General features: G+C 34.4%; 1 protein-coding gene across 16 annotated transcripts in view; it reads right to left on the bottom strand.

The window, feature by feature from the left end:
- Positions 1–21364, bottom strand: part of CASK (calcium/calmodulin-dependent serine protein kinase (MAGUK family)) — a 350351-nt gene that overhangs the window by 265028 nt on the left and 63959 nt on the right. For 8 of the 16 annotated variants that reach the window (XM_012730315.1, XM_004689959.2, XM_004689958.2 and 5 more), the window contains exon 2: positions 16940–17052. In XM_012730315.1, the coding sequence (XP_012585769.1) occupies positions 16940–17052 (113 nt within the window). Of the gene's footprint in view, positions 1–16921; positions 17053–21364 lie in introns of all 16 variants that reach the window. The other 8 variants (XM_012730305.1, XM_012730308.1, XM_012730307.1 and 5 more) reach the window with 1 other exon arrangement.

The following is a 21364-nucleotide window of genomic DNA, read 5'->3' on the forward strand; positions in this document are numbered from 1 at the left end:
GATAATAGTAAATTTAAACATCCTATTCTCATAGATGGATAATGGTAAATTTAAACATTTAATACATCCAAGAACTATCCTCATCCATTTCTTCAAGCTTAAATATTAACTAGTAACTGTATTACAAAATTCTTCTTGTGACCTAGTATATAAAAATGCTCATCTACTATCACCCATATATTAAGGACAATGCATTCACCAAACCACCAAAATCTCTGCCATCATTAATTTTCTATTTCCACAGCTTCCCGAGAAGTTCTCCAAATCACATAATTAAAGATTTAGCAAAATTCAGATTTGAAAGGAAATAAGCAGCTATTTACATAGGAAAAGAGAACAGGCAAAAATAATAATAAAACACAAATTAGACAAAGTGGAAGAGAGAGAGAGACAGTAAAAACAAAAACTGCAAGAAGCAATAAATCAGTAAAGTGGCAGAATAAAAAATGAATATACAAAATTATGCTGCACTCCTATATGCAAACAATGAACTAGAAGAGAAAGAAATCAAGAAAATATGTCACTTATAGTCACATCAAAAAGTCTTAAATATGTAGGAATTAACCTAACAAAGGAGGTGAATGTGTACAATGAAAACTGCAAGAGTTTACTAAAAGAAATAAAAAAAACATAAAGAAATGGAAATATATCCCTTGTGCAGGATTGGAAGCATTAACATAGTTAAAACAGCCATCTTATCCAAAGTATATACAGATTCAATTCAATCCAATCAAAATTTCAATGGCATTCTTCAAAGAATAGCATGAACTTTACTGAAGTACATATGGAACCACCTAAGAACCTCAGTAGCCAAATGAATTCTGACAAAAAAGAACAAAGGTATCAAACTCCCAGACTTCATATTATATACAAATATACAGTAATCAGAAAAGTATCGTATTGGAATAAAAACAGACATGCAGATCAATGGGGGTTAAGAACCCAGAAATAAATCTACTTATTGGACAGTCTGTGACAAAGGAATCAAGAATACACAGTGGAGAAAAGTTCTCCAACAAATGGTGTTAGAAAAACAACAGCTTCAGGAAAAAAAATTTAAAGCAGACCAGTGTTACACAACAAAAACAAAAGTTAACTCAAAAGGGATTAAAGACTTAAATGCAAGCTCTGAAACCGTAAAATTCATAGAAGAAAACCCAGGCAAACCACTCCATGACATTGACTTTAGTGATGTCTTTGCGGAATTGACTACAGCAGCAAAAATGAGCAAATGATTACATTAAACTAAAAGGCTTCTGCACGGCAAAAGAAACTATCATTAAAGTGAAAAGACAACTTACCACATGGGAAAAAATATAATGTTTGCACATCAAACATCTGACAAGGGGTTAATATCCAAAATCTACAAAGAACTCATACAACTCAACAATAACCCAACCAACAAATGGGCAGAAGAGCTAAACAGACACTTTTCCAAAGAAGACAGGTAAAAAAAAAATGGTTATCACTTATCATTGGGGAAATGCAAATCAAAACCATTATGAGATTAACAATTCAGACCCGTCAAATGGCCTGGATCAAAAGACCAAAAAGAAGGTTGTCAAAGATGTGGAGAAAAAGGAACCCTTGTGTATTGGTGGGAATGTCAACTGGTCTAGCCCCTAGGGAAAACCCTATAGTGGTTTCTCCAAATATGAAAAATAGATTTGCCATTATGTTATAGCAAATCCACTCGTTAGCATTTATCCAGAGACTCACTAATTTGAAGGGTTGTATGTGCTCCTATATCCTTTGCAGCACTATATGAGCACCAACTTATGGAAAAACCTAAGTGCACAAGGACAGGTGAATGGATTAAGAAGATGTGGTGGGGACTCTCCCTGGTGGTGCAACGGGATAAAGCACCACATTATGAAGCTCTCCAAAGCCACTGCAGCATGAGTTCGATGCCTGGTTTACCTGGAGCTGACCCACATGGCATGGCAGACCTCTTTTGACCTGCCCGCTGCTACCCTCAGCAGTGTACTTTGTCAATCTGCCTGTTTTGCTCCCCACTCTGTCTCTGGTAAATCCTCTCACCCACCACACCTCTGGTCTGTACCCCTGTTCTATAAGCATAAATAAATCAATCTTAAAAAAAAAAAAAGATGTGGTGGATATATACACAAAATACTACCACTCAGCTGCAAATAGAGATGAAATCTTGCCATTTGTGACAACTGGATAAAACTGGAGGTGATTATGCCAAGTAAAATAAGTCAAAGGAGAAAAAAATACCAGATTTCACTCTTACGTGGAATATAAACAACCAGATTTCACTCTTACGTGGAATATAAACAAAACAAACAAAAAAAGGAACAGACAAAACCCAAACAAAGCAAACCTAAAAATCTGTGGGTCTGCTAATCCTAAGCAGCCTGTTCGGCCAACATTTTTGTTACCTGCATTTCTGCATTCCTGTATAAGGCCTGAACTGCCTGATTAATCATTATGGGAGACCAGCCTTACAAGGTACCTTTCAAATCAATCAAGAGCAGAAAGCTTGATCACCTTGGAAAGGGTATGGATCACAAAGTATAACCGGGAACGTCCTGAGGGCTGTTGATTGTTGCAAAGAAGGGATCCCAGAAACTGATCAGTGGAACACCCTGTTGGTAAGATTGGAGTCACGGCCAGGGTCTGGGATGGGGTATGGTTTCAATTACAACACTTGGTCATCACGTAGACAAAATATAACTGGTCTTCAGACTCATGCTCCCTGAAGCCCTAGATGGTATAAGCACATTTTCAATTTTCTCCCATCCCACATAACCGATACTGTGTGATTAGCAATAAAGAAGCTAGGATCTTGCTCGTTCAGCAGCTTCCTGCATTGTGTAGCCTGCTCCACAACCTCTGTTTATAGTGTTGTATTGCTGATGCAACAAAATCTGAGTGCAGAAGCGGAGGGTGGGGGAGCAAGTGGGGGCTATGCACTATGGCTGAAGATATTGGTGCTTGGTGGTGGGTGTGGTGTGGTAACATACATCTGAAGAGGTGTGAATTTGTATCCCTAAATTATATAGTGTTGTTACCAAGATCCTTCAATAAAAAATGATACAAAGGTAAAAAACAACAACAGCAGTAGCAAAACAATAGGGGACATTTCCCCACCTAAGTGCTCAAAAAAAAAAAAAGCTGCTTATTTCATATAAAAATAAATTTTCTTTCCCCACATAGCTGATCTTAACAATGGTCACTATAATTACATCAGCTTCAGAGATTCATCAGCAGTTTCAGAACAGTAAACATCAACAGGATTTGATTAGCACGACAACTTTAAGTCTCAACTGAAAAATTTGAATTTTGTGTTAAATACAGTTGCCCAGCAATATTTGTCATAATGCTTGCAGAAAAAATATCTACCCATTAAAAAACACATGAGTTTAGTATCCAGAGTGGGAGGAGAAGAGTGAGAAGGGTGAAGGAAAGAACACAACGGATTAATGGGTGCTTTGGTGGTGGGAGATCTACAGTGAACACACATGAGGGGAGTAATACTACAGTCAAATAATAAACAAAGATGTTTAACAGTGGTACTTCTTTAAATATTAAAAAAAAGATGAATTTATTTTTAAAGTTCAGTCTGGCCTCACAGGGTTCACTACAATTGCAAAAAAAGCCATCAGGAAAAAGAGAAAGATGGTATCATTATGACAATTTGCTAAAATAACACTCATAATTCACTCCCTAAGCTCTATGGAAATACATGATTTTCCACATAAAAAATTTTGCTCTAAACAAAAAGCCTAATAGGAAAACTCCCTTTTGGCCAGAGAGCCATGAAGTACTTAAATGACTCCTATGGTCAGGAACTGTGGAAAGGGGGTGTTTTGTTCAAAATTATTCCACTAGGTAGAAGCTGTTCTTAAAGCAATTTTTTCCCCCAAACTACTCCAAATTATTTTCTGCACTCCCTATAGAACTAGTTTTAACAAATATAATTTTTAAAAGGACTGCATCTGCTGTAAGATCTATGATTTATAATAACAATACTTAAAAGGAATTATCTGATAACTTAAAAGTAAAATTAAATGAGTATTTCACATGTACATAGTATGACACATAAGGGTAATTCATCAGTATTTGATAGTGAGCTGCCAGCGAGCACAGGGCCGGCTCACTAACGATTCAGGCAGACGGATGAAGAGCATCCCTGTACCCTCAGTGGATTTTTCAGGTTTTGATGCTTTCTCAGGGAACCAGGTACACAGGCAAACTGGGCAGGGTGGCTGGCATGCAAAGAAGGCAAAGGCCAGGCAGGGGATGCTGGAAGGCAGGCAGCTAACCGAGCCCCAATCTTTCCACTCTTTTTCTGGGCTCTCTCGGGTGTGCCCTCTCTTGTGTCATCTTGTGGTTTTGACTCTTCCGTAGTCATGCCTCTTGTCCTCTCACTCACACATGTGCGCACACCCTGACTCCAGATGTCCATAATCAGGCACGGTGCCCTGTGCCCACGAGCCTTCTGCATTAACATGCCCAAGGTCACAGGTGATAGCCACAGAGCTAGTGGTATAAAAAGTGTGACTGAGGCCCTCCCTCGTGGCATAACGGGTTAAAGCACAGCACTGGGAAGCTAAAGCCACTTCCACATGAGTTCGATTCCCGCCTGCCCCAGAAGTGACCACATGGCGTGGCAGACCTCTCCTGACCCACCTGCTGCTCCCCTCAGCAGTGTACTTCGTCAATCTGCCTGTTCTACTCCCCACTCTGTCTCTGGTGAAGCCTCTCGCCGCCCCTGCCCCTCTGGCTTGTACCCCAGTTCTGTATGTATAAATAAATAAATAAATCTTTAAAAAAAAAGTGTGACTGATTCATTTACCCTACAGATAGGGTGGGTCTCTTGTTTGAAATACTTATAAAATATAACATATTAGATCTGTGATCCATTTAGAACACATGAACATTTAGAATACATATTTTATGTATTTTTTTTCAGAACAGGAAAGGTATATTTATTGAATATGAATACCTTGCTGAGAGAAGCAGTGCGGAGGACGTGAGAGGTTTTTCTGCCAGGAATTATATTTTATATGAAAAAATTAAACATAAGTATAAGACTTATCTTGGAATTTGCTAGATTATTTCTAACCACTTCTACTGTACACTATAATGGAAGAAAATGTGAAACTAAGAAAATCCAACTGCAAATAAAAGGTTTTTGGCAAATGTGCATCCAAAAGGAGGTGATATAGATTTATTAGCTAGATGAGTAATTATTCCACAAAATGAACAAATTCCCTATGTAAATTAAATCTATTAAATATTCATGTTTCCCGAGGAAAACAAGTGACAGTTTTTGATTACACTATCAGTTATATTAATCAGAGTGTGCCTATACAGGCCAATTTGGATTATTTGTAAATAAAAACCTCAAAATGTTTTTGCCTATACTCTCAAACCTTTGTGGCTAATTATGATCAAGAAGTAACTTTAAAATTTTTATTTTAAAATAAATGTACATTAATAGGAAGTACAAAAATCATAGAGATTCTATTTACTATGGACTCAGTCCTCTTCTGTAACACCTTAGGTAACTGTAGTATAATATCAAAACCAGGAAATTGACATTGGTATATTTGAAAAACACTTGCCAATCTTATATATATCTGTGTGTATTGAGACTGCATTTTATCACCAAGTGTAAATTCACATAGCAACCATAAGAGAAATATGAAACTGTTCCACAATGATCCTAATATACTACCCTTAATAGTCATGCCTACTTTTCACATTTCTCACCCAAATAGTGTGCAGGTATATTTTCCAGTTCTATAACTTTAGCACTTTGAAGCATATAAAAGAAATGATACAGTATATGGCCTTTAGAAACAGTTTTTGTGTAAAACACAGCATAATTCTTTTGCAATCCATTGCATTAAGACATTTTCTTTTTATTGCTGCATAGTATTCCATGGTCTGAATGTATCCCAATTTGTTTGGCCATCAACTGATTTCTGGGACATTTTAGTTATTTCCAAATTTTGTTTACTATAAACAGCACTGCTAGAGGTCTTAGGTTTTCCTCTGGGATATACATTTTCCTGGAGTACAACTACTGGATAACATGCAAACATATATTTAAAATGTCTTTTTTTTTTAAAGAAACTGCCAAACTATTTTCCAGAATGACTAGAACACTTTATATTTCTGCCAGCAACATATGAAAGATCCAGTATTGCCACATTCTTGCTAGAATATGGTATTATTATTACTTTTCATTGTAGCTGTTCCAAAGTCAGTATAGTGATCTCATTGTAGCTTTTATTTGTTTCTTTTTTCAAAGATTTATTTATTTATGCATACAGAACTGTAGTACAAGCCAGAGGTGTGGAGGTGAGAGGATTCACCAGAGACAGAGTGGGGAGCAGAACAGGAAGATGAACTGAAATACACTGCTGAGGGGAGCAGCGGGCAGGTGTGAAGAGGTCTGCCATGCCATGTGGGCCACCTCCCTGGCTGGAGGTCAAATTTGTACTGCAGTGGCTGCGATAGCCCCATAGTGCTGTGCTTCAACCCACTGTGCTACCAGGGAGGGCCCTATTTATGTTTTCTAATAGGTAATGACAGTGAACATATTTTTGATGTACTTACAAGGAATTTGTACAATCTTTTTTTGAAAAAATGTTCTCTTTCTTCAACCCAATAATTGGTAATTATTATTTATTTTACTTATTATTATTGCTGCTATTTATATGTGGTATCATGTTTAAGAACTCTTCTAGGTCCCAGTGATTTTTCTGGTGTGTTTTAAAAGTTGTATGATTTATATTTAATTTATGATCTACTCTGAATTAACATTTATATAAAATGTAATATTAGGTTGAGATTCCATTTTTGGTCTACGGATGTCCCATTAGATTTGAACCTTTGTTAAAAGATAGTTGGCTGTACTTGTGTTGGGCTATTTCTGAGCAGTTTAATCTGTGTAATTGATCTCTATGTCTACCCCTCTCTTTGTCTACTGTATCAGCCTATATGGATATATAAGGCTTAAAATGGAGGTGAATGATTCTTCCCACTTTACTACAGTTTTTCAAAATTGCTTTAGCTATTCTTATTCTTCTGCTTTTCAATATATATCTTAGGGTAACTGTTTCACATCCCTTCAAAACTTTTGGGATTCGAATTAGAATTGGAGCAAACCTACAAATTTGGGGAGAAATGGCATCTTTATTATGTTGAATCTTTATTATGCTAAGATCTTTTGGATTTTGTACATATACTTTCATATCACCTGCAAATAGGAAATGTTTCATTTCCTTCTTTCCAATTTATATGCTTATGCTTCTTTTTTTTAACCTTATTTTGATGGCTCTCAGCACTACGATGAATAAGAACTGTGATATAACTATCCTTGCCTCGTTCCCATTACTAGAGGAATTTCTTTTGTCATTGTTTTGTAGTTTCCTTTGTATAGAAATTAAAAATATGTGATTAAGTTTATACACAGTTATCCCAATACTTTTAGTGTTACTATAGTGGTGTTATATTTTAAATTTCAAATCACAGTTGCTCATTGTTGCTCCACAGGAAGACAGCTGACTTCTGTACATTAATCTTGTGACTTGGACCTTGCTACAATCACTTATTCTAGGTTTTTTAGTTGTTGCTGTTATTGTTGAGAATGATTCTTTGGGATTTTCTACATAAACAATTAAATCATCTGGCAACCAAAACAGTTTTATTTCTTCCCTTTCAAATCTGCATAGCTTTTATTTCCTATCCTATATTATGCATTAGCTAGGACTTCCACACAAACACTTGGAACTATGACAAGTGAGGATATCACCATACTCCCACTTTTTCTGGGAGAAGCACAGGGTTTCTCATTTTATAAGGTATGATGTTAACTGTAGTGTTTTGTTAATGTTCTTTATCAAGTTAAAGAAGTTCCCCTCCTTTCCGAGTTTGCTGAAAGCTTTTATCCTAAATAGGTATTGGATTTTATCAAATTACTTTTCTGCATCTATTGGTATGATTTAAGTGACTTTCTCCTTTAGTCTTTTGATAGAATAGACTATAAAAACTGATACCTGAATTTTGAAACTACCTCGTATATTTTTTATTCTTTTTCATAGCAGAATAATGTGCTGTTGTCTCTAGGGTTTGTTTAGCCATTCTTCAGTTGATGAATGTTTAGTTTCCATATTTATGTATAACAAATAATGTTGTTATGAACACTCATGTATCAAGTTTTGCATGAATATATTTTTAATATTCTTAGGAATACATACTTGGCATTGAAATTGTATGGTCATTGAGTAATTCTATGTTTAACTTTTATCAAATTGCCAAGCTGTTTTCCATTGCAACTGCTATCATTTTGCATTCCAATCAACAATGTGGAAGGATTCAAATTTATCACATCCTTACCAAACAATACTGTCTTTTTTAGTATAGCAATCCTAATGATTGTGAAGTGATATCTCAATGTGGCTTGTATTTCCATTTCTTTAATGAGCAATGATATTGAACATTTTTCAACCTGTTCATTGACCATTTGTAAATCTTTGAAGATATGTTCAATTCCACTATCAGTATCACTTTTCATTGAGTTGTTTATTGTTAGCTTTTAGTAGTTCTTTGTATACTTGAGATAGTATAATCTTATCAGGTACATGATTTACAATTATTTTCTCCCATTCTGTGTCTTAACTTTGCTGTCTCTGTTCTTCAATGCAAAAAGTTTAATTTACATGAAGTTTATCTTTTTTTGTTGTTGGTTGCTTATGTTTTAGGTTTCATATCCAGAAAAACACTGCATAACCCAAAACCATGAAGATTTAATTTAAATCCATTCTTTCTCCTAAAAGTTTTAGCTCTTACATTTAGGTCTTTTACATACTTTGAGCTAAATTTTGATTTTAATGTGTTGTAGGGGGTCCAACTTTGTGCTTCTATATAATTGTTGTAATACCAGTGTTTTGAAGAGACTATTCTCTTTCTGCATTGAATAGTTTTGTCACTACTGCTGAAAATCATTTGAGTGTAAATGTATGATGTTGGCCAGTGATCTAATTTCATTCTTTTGCATGTAGCTGTCCAGTTTTCCTAACAGCATTTTTGAAGAGACTCCTTTCTCCATTGACTACTTTGACATGGCTCACAATAGGGATTACACTGACCTGTATAGTACTTTAGGTAATGTAGTTATTTATCTACATCAATACTTCCAATTCATGAGCATGGAATACTTTCCATCTCTTTGTATTTTCTATTTGTTTCAATACATTTTATTAGTTTTCATTGTAAAAGTCTTTCACTTCTTTGGCTAAAATTATTCCCAAGTTTTTCTATTTGATTCAATTGTAAATGGCACTATATTCATGATTCATTCCTCTTTCTACTAGTTCATAATTTGTGCATAGAAAAAAAGACAACAATTTTGCTTTTAATTTTGTACCTATTACCTTACTGTAGTCATTTATTAATTTAATAGCATATTGCTGAAGTGTTTGAGATTTTCTAGTATATTATCATATCACCTGCAAATAGTGATTCTTTTCACTTAAGGTAGCTTTTATATAATTTTCTGGTCTAGTTGCCATTGCTTGGACTTCTACCCTATAATGAATAGCAGTGATGAGAGTGGATCTCCTTCTCTTGTTCCTGATCTTCAGAGAAATGTATTTCAGTTTTTCACCATTGAGTATGATGTTGGCTGATGGCTTATCATATATGGTTTTTATTAATTTGAGGCACATTCCCTGTACACCTATTTTGTAGAGGGTTTTTATCACGAAATGATGCTGAAGGTTTTCAAATATTTTTACAGCATTTATTGAGATGATCATTTAATTTTCCTCTTGGGTGACACAATATAACATGTTTATTGATTTGTGTTAAACCATCCTTGCACCCTTAGAATAAATTCCACTTGATCATGGTGTAAGATTCTTTTCATGTAATGTTTAATATGGTTTAGATTTTTGCATCTATGTTCATCAGATGTATCTACCTGTAAGTTTTCTTTTCACATTCTTCTGATTTCTGAATCAGAGTAAATCTAATTTTGTGGAATAGATTTGGAAGTTGCCCTCCTTTTAAATTTTATGGAATTGTTTTAGGAGAGGTATTAATACTTTGAAACTTTGTAAGAATTCACTGTGAAGCTATATTGGCTTTTTATCTTTTCTGTTGTTGTTGGGGGAGGCTTTTAACTACTACTTAATTATGATTTTATTTTTTTTACTTGTGATGGGTCTATTTAGGTTATCAACTTCTCCTTGATGTAATCTTGAAGTTCTGCATGCTTCTAAGAATTTGGCCATTTCTTCTAGTTCATTCAATTTACTACCACATAATTATTCATGATACTCTCTTATGAGCCTTCATATTTCTACAGTATCTATTGTAACTTCTATTTTATTTCTGATTTTTTTAAACTGGTATTCTCTCTCTTCTTGCTAGTCTGGCTAAAGGTTTTTCTATTTTGTCACTTTTTTCAAAGAACCAAATCTTGTTTTGCATTGATCTTTGGGATTGTCTTTTTAATCACTATTTTGGTAATTTCTAATCTTTTTTTATTATTTCCTCTGTATATTGACTTTTGCTTTTTCTTCTTTTAGATACGTTTAAATGTCCTATTTGTGCTTCTACTTGCTTCCTGAAGTAGGACTTATCACTATAATCTTTCCATTTAGCACTGCTTTTGCTACATCCCATAGATTCTGGTACGTTGTGTTTTCATTTTTATTCATCTTCAGTTATTTTTTTATTTCATTTTTTAAAAGATTTGGGCTATTGTTTGAATAAGTTCCTGCTCCCTTCTCACTCTCTTTCCCTTCTGAGATATTCACTTTCTTCATTTTCCTTTCCTAATGGAGTTGGATAGTACTTAAAGTTCTTCTATTTTTACATCTTATTTATTCTCTCTTCTTTCACTTGGGTCCTTTGTGCATTATTGTCTTCAAAGTCTGATTTGTTTTTCTATTTGGTCTATTCTGCTTCCATCACTTTCTTTCCATGGCATATTCTATTGAGGTCTCAAGTTGCCATGTGTTATATTTTTTTACCACCAATTTCTCTACTTTAAGTTAGCCCTTCCTGGTATGTGATCAGCAACTTAAGAGACTGCACATACACTTTTTGAATAGATGGTGCTGTGATTTGATTTGATGTTTTTGGCCTCTGCTGGCTTGCATAGGTACTTGTACTTGCAGTTGATATCACTAGGATAAGGTAGGGAAGGGACACGGATGAGTCCAGGTTCTTTTTCTTTTGCACTGTTACTACCCTTCCTCTCTTGGTCCCAGACCTGTGTCTTGGCTGTCTGTTGATTGCCAGTGCATTTCATAAAGTCAGTACCAGTCCTGAGAGTTTGAGGTGAGGGAGATTAGCTTACAGCATGTCATCTGTTGTTGTTCTTACAAAGGCCCCAAACTTATATTTAAAGAAGTATAAGTCGCCCCTGTGTACCTTCTGGTAAAGTGTTTTTTGGTCTCTGAGGTACAAGGAGTACTTCAGTTTCACCCTGAATCTTGGAAATCTTTCAGTGTATTATTTCTCCAGTTGTTAGATTTTGCTCTTGGAGTGAAGCAAAGGCTCTCCACTATTACCATCTTGACGATGTTTCCTCTTTATAGATCAGTACTTCTCAAACTTGAAGCTATACACTACTGAATTGGGAATACAAGTCTCAGTCAGTAGACCTGGAAGAGAAGTCTGAATTTAATAAGCTTCCACTATGTGAAAATTATAGCACCATGTACCAATTTTTAAAGGTACTATAACCCAACTCCCTCAACTTATAGTTAGTAAGAAGACAACACATTTTCTGTAACAATATTCTTTCTTGCTAGTAATATTGTTGGGGGTGGTTATTTTCTTATTGCCTAATTTGGAGATAATTAACATCTTAACTCATAACAATGTAACTCAGATTAATATAAACTTAATTTCAATAGCATATAAACACTTAGATCCAACATAGCTCTATGTCCTCCCTTCTGCTGTTATTTTCAATGCCAATAATATTTATGTATAGTATGCTCATCAGCACAGAGTTATAATTGTTATTTTATGCAGTTATCTCTTAAATCAATTAGAAAAATGTTACAATTAAAACCACATTTACATTATCTTTTATATTTAGATATGTAGTTATCTTTACTGGTGTCATTTCTTCCTACGATTTTAGTTACTATGCATTTTCTATTCAGCTTAAAGGACTATTTTTTTTATAAAGATTTATTTATTTGTGCATACAGAACTGGGGTAAAGGCCAGAGGCTCAGGGGCGGTGTGAGGCTTCACCAGACACAGAGTGGGGAACAGAACAGGCAGACTGATGAAGTACACTGCTGAGGGGAGCAGCGGGCGGGTCAGGAGAGGTTTACCGCGCCATGTGGTCACCTCCCGGGCACGCAGGAATTGAACTCATGTGGAAGCGGTTTTAGATTCTTTCTCAGTGCAGTGCTTTAACCCGCTGCGCCACCAGGAAGGGCCAAAGGACTACTTTTTATACTTTTTGTGGTGAAGATTTGTTATAGCACATTTTCCCCATTTATTTAAACTGGGAATATATTAATTTATCCTTTATTTTTGAGGCATGGTTTTACTGGATATGGAATTCTTGGCATACTTTTATCTATTTCATTATTTTACACAATAATGTAAATATTATTATTACATCATTATTATTATTACATCATTATCCCATTGCCTTCTGGCCTCCATGGTTTCTGATGAGAAACCTGCTGTTAATCTTACTGAAGATTTCTTTTCATCAGAATTGCTTCTCACTTTCTGTTTGTAAGATATCCTCCATATCTATTGCTTTTGACAGTCTTATTATGATATATATACAACTTACACTACTTGAGAGTTTGAGGAGCTTCTTGGATGTGAGACTTTATGTTTTTCATCAGATTAGAGAAATTTTTTTGCCATTATTTCTTTAAATGTTTCTCTCCTCTGGTGCCCAATTATTTGTATGTTGGTGTGCTTGATGGTTATTATTCCACAGAACTATGACATTATGTTAACTGTGTTGTATATTTTTTCTTTTTGTACTTCTGACCTATCCTCAAGCCTGCCAACTCCCTTATTGTCTCCTCAAAGCTAGTATTGAGTTCCTCCAGTGAAATTTTCACCTTGGTTATTGTAGTTTTCAACTACAAAACTTCCACTTTGGTCTCTCTTTTTAATAATTTGTCTTTTCACTAATATTTTCTATTTGTTGATTCTGATACTTTGTTTCTTTGACAGGATTTTATTTTTGTTTCATTGAACAGATTTTACACAGTAGACTTAAACTCTTTCTAATAAATTGAACATCTGAGTTCTCTCAGGAACAATTTGTATTGATTACTTTTCTCCTCACATATGGGCACATTGTATGTTTTCTTTGCATGTTTTATAATTTTTAAAAGTTGTACATTTTAAGTAACATGACAAATCTAAAAATGAGAATCTCCCTACTTGCAAGGTTTTGTTGTTACCATTCTTGATTTTTGTTCTCATTTGCTTGTTTTGTGACATTTTGGAACTGATATCGCATAGTCTACATTCTTTCTTGTGTGTCTCCTTGGTTAGCTTAGGCTTTGCTCACTGGCTGTGTGTGCACATTAGGGCAGACCATCAACACTCATAGAGTTGACAACTCTGCCTTAGCATTTAATTTCTGATTGTACAGTCTGAATGTAGGCCAGAGTTGAGAATCTTTTCATTTCTTTCCTAAGCATGGGCACAGTCATACACATGTGCTTAACTTTCTTGACTCTCACAAATATGTTGTAGCTTTTCAGACATCTCATTTTCCAGCCTTTTTTTTTTTTAATTCTCCCAATGGTTATCTCCTGCCTTAGGCAGCTATGAAATTAAACAACAGTCTCTAGAAATTTTCAGCAAATGCCCCCAGGGAAAAGTTTTTGCAGTGGTAATCTTCAAGTCAGGCCTAAAAAAGACAAGCTTTCCAAACATGGCCTTCTCGGGAACTACCAGACAGGTCACATAAGGATAATTTTCTGGGCATGAGGCTTTGAAGGAGTTCCATTACTGTTCTGCCTCCTCTAGTGAATGCCAGGACGCTGGTTTTCACCAATTATGAAATGTTTGCTTTCAAGGATACTGTAGAGCTAGAGGGGGGACGGTGCCCAATGGGGCAAGTTAAAATGCCAGAGCTTAATGTTCTTACTAAGAATCCAATGTTTTACTGAAATTCTTTCCTGGTAGATAATTTTCAGAATTTTAAAAAAGTTGATTCTGAAATTTTTTGCCAGTTTTTTGATCCTTGCTTTTACAGAGATGACAGCAGTCAAAGGTCCTTACTTTTCCAATTTTGCTGACATCATCTCCTACCTGGAACTTTTAGAATGAGATATTCATGAAGGAAACTAAGCAAACTGGAACCCACTTTTAAAGGGCAACTTTAAAATATTCCAAAGTAAAACCTGTCATTTTTGAACTTCTAAAATTTAACCATAAAGAATTAAGTCCTTTCAAGAATCAGAAATTAGGCAATTCAGTTTAAGTTCTATTAATAAATATCTTCTTATATCAATTTCAATGAACTAATTATATATCTATTTAAAAATAAATGTCAAATTTAATCAGTAGCTCAGAGAAGTAAGATATAAAATGTACATTAGTTGAAAGTGTAAGGTAATAATAAAGGAACTTCAGTAATGAATACTATGTAAGTATGAAACTATGCTCCAATAAGAAGTAATACTCTAATATAAATCCAATTTTCATAGAAAAGAAACTTTTTATTCATCTCATATACACAAGCATTAATTTCACCTTTTATACATAAGAAATTAGAGATTCTGAATCATCTAAGAATAATATACCATTTTAAGGAATCTAATAAAAGCTGTGGATTCTCTAGGAAAATGAACATGAGTACATAATTTTGTTTATATTTGAAGGGGTTATTGTACACTCCATAACCTGTAAGCGAAGAACCCCTGCTGAACAAAGAAATAATGGGACAAGCAGAGAACAGATATTAAAATAATCATAATATATATAATGTTAAATTAAACAACTATCAACATGAGCAATAATGGGCATGGGGACTCCACTGCAAAAAAGTAAAAGTAAAAGGTGCAGGGGTGGAAATGAAATTTTAATTGTTTTTTGCTCAGTGTTGTCATTGTACTGAAAAAGAAAACTATATTGTGATATATAAATATAATGAACCAACGAACTGCACATTTTCATTTGAATACAATCAAACTCTGATCAAAACTTGATGAAGTCATGTGTAATACATAGAATTCAACTATGCTATTATTTAATATCTATAGGATATAACCCGACAGTATAGGATCAATGGAATGGCCTGGCCTTACCTTTAGAACAGAACTTGAAAACATTTATATAGGCAAAGCAATGTTAGAGCAATGAAGCCATGTGCTATATTTTCAATGATAGGTTCTCATATATTATGTCAAGTAAAGACAAGACTTACAACTCAGAGATACAGACTGCATGTTCTACTTTATTATTTTTTTAAAGTTTGGTATTTGACTCCTGACTATGAAGTTGAAGTCTGGCAGTCTCGGCCTACACTTCTAGCAAGCTCCAGAGAACACTTGAAGAAATCTCAATAAACCATCTCAGCTAACCAAGAAAATCAATTATCTCTCCACAAAATGCCATTATCCTGGAGAGATTCAGAATTAGATATTATAAAGAATTAAATCAATACCATATGGGTATAATGGGTAATTGATTTTAACTGAAATCTAAGTTCATCAATAATACCAGAACACTTAAGAGAAATAAGGATTCAATACATCTATATGTTTAATAAACTAGGTTTATATAAAATTATGCCATTACTCACAAAGCTTTTGCTTTATTAGTTGACAACTGAGGTGCAGAAAACCAAATACAAATATTAAACTTAAATGCAGCTAAATTAGTCCAGGAAACAATTTAATCATAAATCTTGCCTAGAAGTAAATTTAAAATTTTGCTAAATTTATATTCAAAAGTCATAATAGCTAATTCCAGAATAAGTTACTGATTTTTGTGAGTAGCAACTTCTAAGCATCTCCCATAATCAGTATATGTATAATAATATTTATTTAAAGAGTTAAAAAGCTCTTTAAAAGTAATAATCCTTAAAAATTATCTGTAGGAACCAGCTTAACTTGGAGTTCATATTATGTGGATTCTATTTTGTGAGTAAGATAACTGGATCAAATATAAATAGACAAGTCTGCTTCAGCTTTTCCAATTTAAACTATCAATTGCAATGCTCTTGGGATTAAAAAGGAAAGGATTAAAGAAGGATACATCTTTTACCATGCTGTGATGACGTCTTAATTTAGAAGATAGGTTAACTAGAAAAATTAATATAATAATCAACTATGCCATTTGGAGAATGACTGAGACTATAGCTTAAAAAAAACTATGAAAATAATTAACTTTTAACTGCTTATAAATAATTGTATATGAATAATGTTATGAAACAAAATTTAACTCCTTCAAATCCTAACAGTACTGATCTTTCTCATTCTCATATACATAACACATGTGACCTAAGTCACCTTTTAGTTCTATTGATGTATAACACTAAAGACAGAAAGCTATGGATTTAGAAAGTCTTTATCTTAGTTTCTTTTGAATCTCTAATTATTATATCTTTATTTCCCTTTTGTCCTCTCCCATCTCATGTTCCATATTCAGAACTTAAAATTAGACCCTAAAATATATGTCCAGATTTTACATTCTTCTTACTCAAAAAATAGGCCTATAGCAATCCTAGATGATTTTAATAATATAAATTATGCTAGCCATCATTCAAATACTATGTTCTTGAATTCTGATATATTAGAATGTAGTTTTAAACTGTCTCCACCCACTTCCACTACATTCAACCCTCCACTTCCCCACCCCCAGATGAAGGTTAGGTTGAAAATGGATTTTGGAGATGAAATAAAGCCAGACATCAAATAACTTACTTGAAATCCATCTCTTACCTTCTGTACTTAACCCTGGACTTGATGTGAACTTGGCTACATCAACAATTTTTACAGCAAATTGCTGTCCAGTTTCTCTGTTGATACATCGTCGTACAACACTGAAGGGACCCCTAAGGGAAAAAAAGCCAAGTTTAATTTATTGATTTTCTTAAGCCCCCATTTTCCCTTCAACATTTTACTGATGTTTCATTATCTATTAAAGTCATAGTTTTTAAAATCAAATTTATGTATTTTGAACATATTTTATAATCCATTAGGTAAGCCATGCCTTATTTAAAATTATTAAACCAGAAAATTTGAAAATAAATTGCAATTTGAAATTATTTAAAAAATGAAATCTCAATAGTATTCCTATATTTAAGGGAATTAATCTTTATAATATCCTATACATATTATCAACACTTTTATGAATGAAATCTACCAGAGTAGAGTGCACAGTGATTTTATCTTTTGAAAAGAAATTTAAATTTTCTTTGATTCCTTTCTCTCATCTTACTCACTGCTTAGCTAATCTTCACTAATAAGTCTTATTAAATATCTCTCAATCTTGTCCACTTTTCTCCAGGTCTCATATACTAGTCTAAGCTATTATAGTCTGCTATTGGGACTACTGAAAAACTTAACTGTCCCATTCATTCTTGCAGTGATTTTTTAAAAAATGAAAATCTGGCCCTCCCTGGTGGCGCAGTGGGTTAAAGCACTGCACTAAGAAGCTGAAACCACTTCCGTATGAGTTCGATTCCCGCCTGCCCTGGAGGTGACCACATGGTGTGGCAGACCTCTCCTGACCCACCCGCTGCTCCCCTCAGCAGTGTACTTCATCGATCTGCCTGTTCTGCTCCCCACTCTGTCTCTGGTGAAGTCTTTCCCACCCCTGAGTCTCTGGCCTGTACCCCAGTTCTGTATGCACAAATAAATCTTAAAAAAAAGTAAAAAAAATGAAAATCTAATATAATGTCTCTGCTTAAAACCTTGGAGAGACAAAGGTATTTGCAATACACATTTTTATTCAATAACCAAAATACACAAATAATTCCTAAATATAATAAGAAAAAAGTATGCTCCAATAAAATCTGGGCAGAAGACTTTTGACAGTCTCCAATAACCTCTCCAGTATCACCTGAAATCTCAGAGAAATCCCTTTTCCTTCTCAAATTTAGAACTGCCACAGGAAATGAAGTCATTTCTACCAGGAGAGAACTAGTCACATCATTTGTGTGCCCAATCCTTTTCTCAATTTAAATTGGTGGTTCTCAATACTAGCCATAAACCTGAATCAACAATTGGTGACAAAACACCAATGCTTCTATCCATTTTACACACACATACATGGTTCTTCATTATTAATAGTTATCAAATAAATATCTGAATTATTGATAATCCAAAGATAGATTTATAACATTCAAGTCAACTACTAAATAATAATGAAGGTGATAGCAATTTACTATAGTGGTCTATTTGAAAACTAGTGTGGTTTAAGCCATTAAGTATACACACACATATATATACATGTATGTATTTTCTCCCTATTCAAGAATAAAACAAGATACCCTCATTGCTACAGATAAAAACAGTGTCTCTGGATACATATGGATAATCAGCAAAGAAAAGTTCTTCATTTATTCTAGGTCACTTGTGATACTACTTGTCTGAAAGTATATCTTTCTTCTTTCAACTATGGAACAAGCAAAAGAGAATGATCTAACACAGACTTAAACATTTTTCATTTAAAACATGGCAATCACCAGGACATCAACTAAATGATAACTTCAAATCTCCAAGCAACCTAACAAAGCTAAGCTGGAACGGAAAGGAAAGGCAACAATGTACCCCTAGAATTCTACTGAAGACCCTTTTGATAATCACTAATAACTGTTCAAAGATTTTCCTCTGAGATGACAATGTAACAAAGTGAAGGACTCCCACAAACCTATTCATTCTCAATATGCATGTCTTATTCATATCTTATTTGTGATTATTTATCTTGACATTAGGAAGTAATTTTAGGAAGTGCTTAATGTAATTGTTTTTCTTCTCCACACATAAACCCTTGGGACTTTACTGATACACACAAACTTGTTTATTGTGCTTCAATTCACCACATCTTTTTAGGAATTTCCTGTATATGGACTTATTCATCTTTAAGCTAGTCAGTCCTTTACTTATTTCTGCCTGAACAAAGGTGAGAAAGAAAGCATAGTTTTCCCCCCAAATGTTTCATTAATAGCAAAAATAAGAAAGTTAGGGAAAAGAAAATACCCCCACAGAAATGTTTGCTATTCTGGACAAAACTTTAATCAAATTCCCATCACAAAATTTAGGTTAATTTTATAATGTGAGGAAAAGAGAAAGAGTTTATCTAATAAAATACTGATGACCTGAAGGTAGGTCACAAGCAAAGCATTCCAAAGTTCTTTCCCTCACTGCCATTCACGGGATTAACAAAGGTGAGCACAATTTACCATACTACTTTGTTTTTTTTTTTTTTTTAATTATTTATTTTATTTATCCATACAGAACTGGGGTACAAGCCAGAGGTACAAGGGTGGTGAGACAGAGTAGGGAGCAGATCAGGCCCACTGACAAAATACACTGCTGAGGGGAGCAGAGGGTGGGCCAGGACAGGTCTGCAGCGCTGGGGCAGGTGGGGATGGAACTCATGTTGAAGTGGTAGTTTATTAGTGCTGTGCTTGAACCCACTGTGCCACGAGGGTGGGCCCAAACTACTATGTTTTTTGTTACTTAAACTACCAACCTGAATCTCTGTAGAAACTAATAAAATTTGAATGAGAATAGTGTCTGTAATTTTAGTAGTACTCAATTACAGTTATTGTTTGATCAGTTAAAGAGAGGTCGCTATGAGACAATCTCACTTGATTTCCCATCTTAAAAAGGAGGGGGTAAGGCCCTCGCTAGTTGTGCAATGGTTAAAACGCAGCATTATGTAGCTATCCATAGCCATTGCACATTGACAGGTAGAGCACTCCTGACCCGCCTGCAGCTCCCCTCAGCAGTGGATTTCAGTTGATCTGCCTGTTCTGCTCCCCACTCTGTCTCTGATGAATTCTCTCACCCTTGCATCTCTGGCCTGTATCCCAGTTCCTATATGCATAAGTAAATAAATATTTTCTTAAAAAGGAGGAGTAGACTAAGGTGTATACAAAGCATTTATTATATTGCACTTATTAATTAAACTTGAATAATTTAAGGAACAAGAAAAAATTCAGGAGCCCTAGGTTTCAGCCTGATCTCAACCTTTTTATGATTCTTGAAATTTCAACCTATAATTTTTTACACTGTGATAGTCAATTCTTGAGTATCTGGGGAAATACTGCTAGAACATCAACACAAATTACTTTCCCATATTTTCTGTAATGCTAGCCAGGGTATTACTAAAAATGGAATGAAAGATAGCTAATGGAATTCTTGATTTGAAGGAATATATGTTCTTTATTCTACTCTTGAAGAATACTAAATATCAATTGGAATTGTAGAAGATTCTACCTCTAGCAGGAGGCTTCTTTGCAGAATTCTATGTTTAAAAGCAAAAGGTCAATTAAACTAGAATATATTACAAGTGAATACTGTTATACATTGCTAAAGTTGGAAAAGAATGCAGCCGTGTCTCTATGAAGAAAAAATAATTTCTAGTTTCATTTATGTGAAAATAGGTTATATCTAGGAAATGAACAATTCTGATACTCAAAGTAAATACATTAAAAAAGAGACTAGAATTAAACAATATCATATTAGAATATATTGCTTGTTTGATGGATAATAGGATTGATTTACTTAGCATAATGCATTTATTTCCCTTCCCAAACTCTACTAAAATGATACCAGAGGAGTTCAAATTTTTCTATTCTCTCAGAACAAGGAAAGGGGTAACAGTAGTAATCTAATTTGGGAAGTAGAAAGCAGGTATAGAGTACAGATAACTGATTTGGCATACTTAGGGCAAGTTAAGAACCAAACTTATTCATGCGACAGAACCCTCAAGAAGCTCATGAGATGGTAGCACCAGCTAATTATGAGATGACAGGGGAAAAATTGCAGGGCTAGTTTTCAATGCTATGGAGAAGCAGTTTGAATCTTAGATTCCCCTCTTCTAGTCAGTGCTACTGCGTCATTGCTCTGTTCTCATTACTAACAGAGGTTCATTCTTTGGAGAGGGTAAAGCATTGGGTCTTAAAACTGAGGACATAGACTTTTAAAGGCTTAGGGACTTTATGGAAAGAAAAGGATTAAATAATCACATACATACTAAATGTAGACAGTTTCAGCCTCTTCACCTTCCTTCAACAAGGGCAATGTTAGAAGCCAGATCTTTACCCTTCATGCAGAAGAGAAAGGATTTTTTATTGAATATATAATCAGACCACAGAAGGAAAGTCCTACAGAGAATGATGAGAAGTTGGTCAA

This window comes from Condylura cristata, unplaced genomic scaffold (genome assembly GCF_000260355.1).
Source record: "Condylura cristata isolate star-nosed mole 26May11 unplaced genomic scaffold, ConCri1.0 scaffold00027, whole genome shotgun sequence".
NCBI lineage: Eukaryota > Metazoa > Chordata > Mammalia > Eulipotyphla > Talpidae > Condylura > Condylura cristata.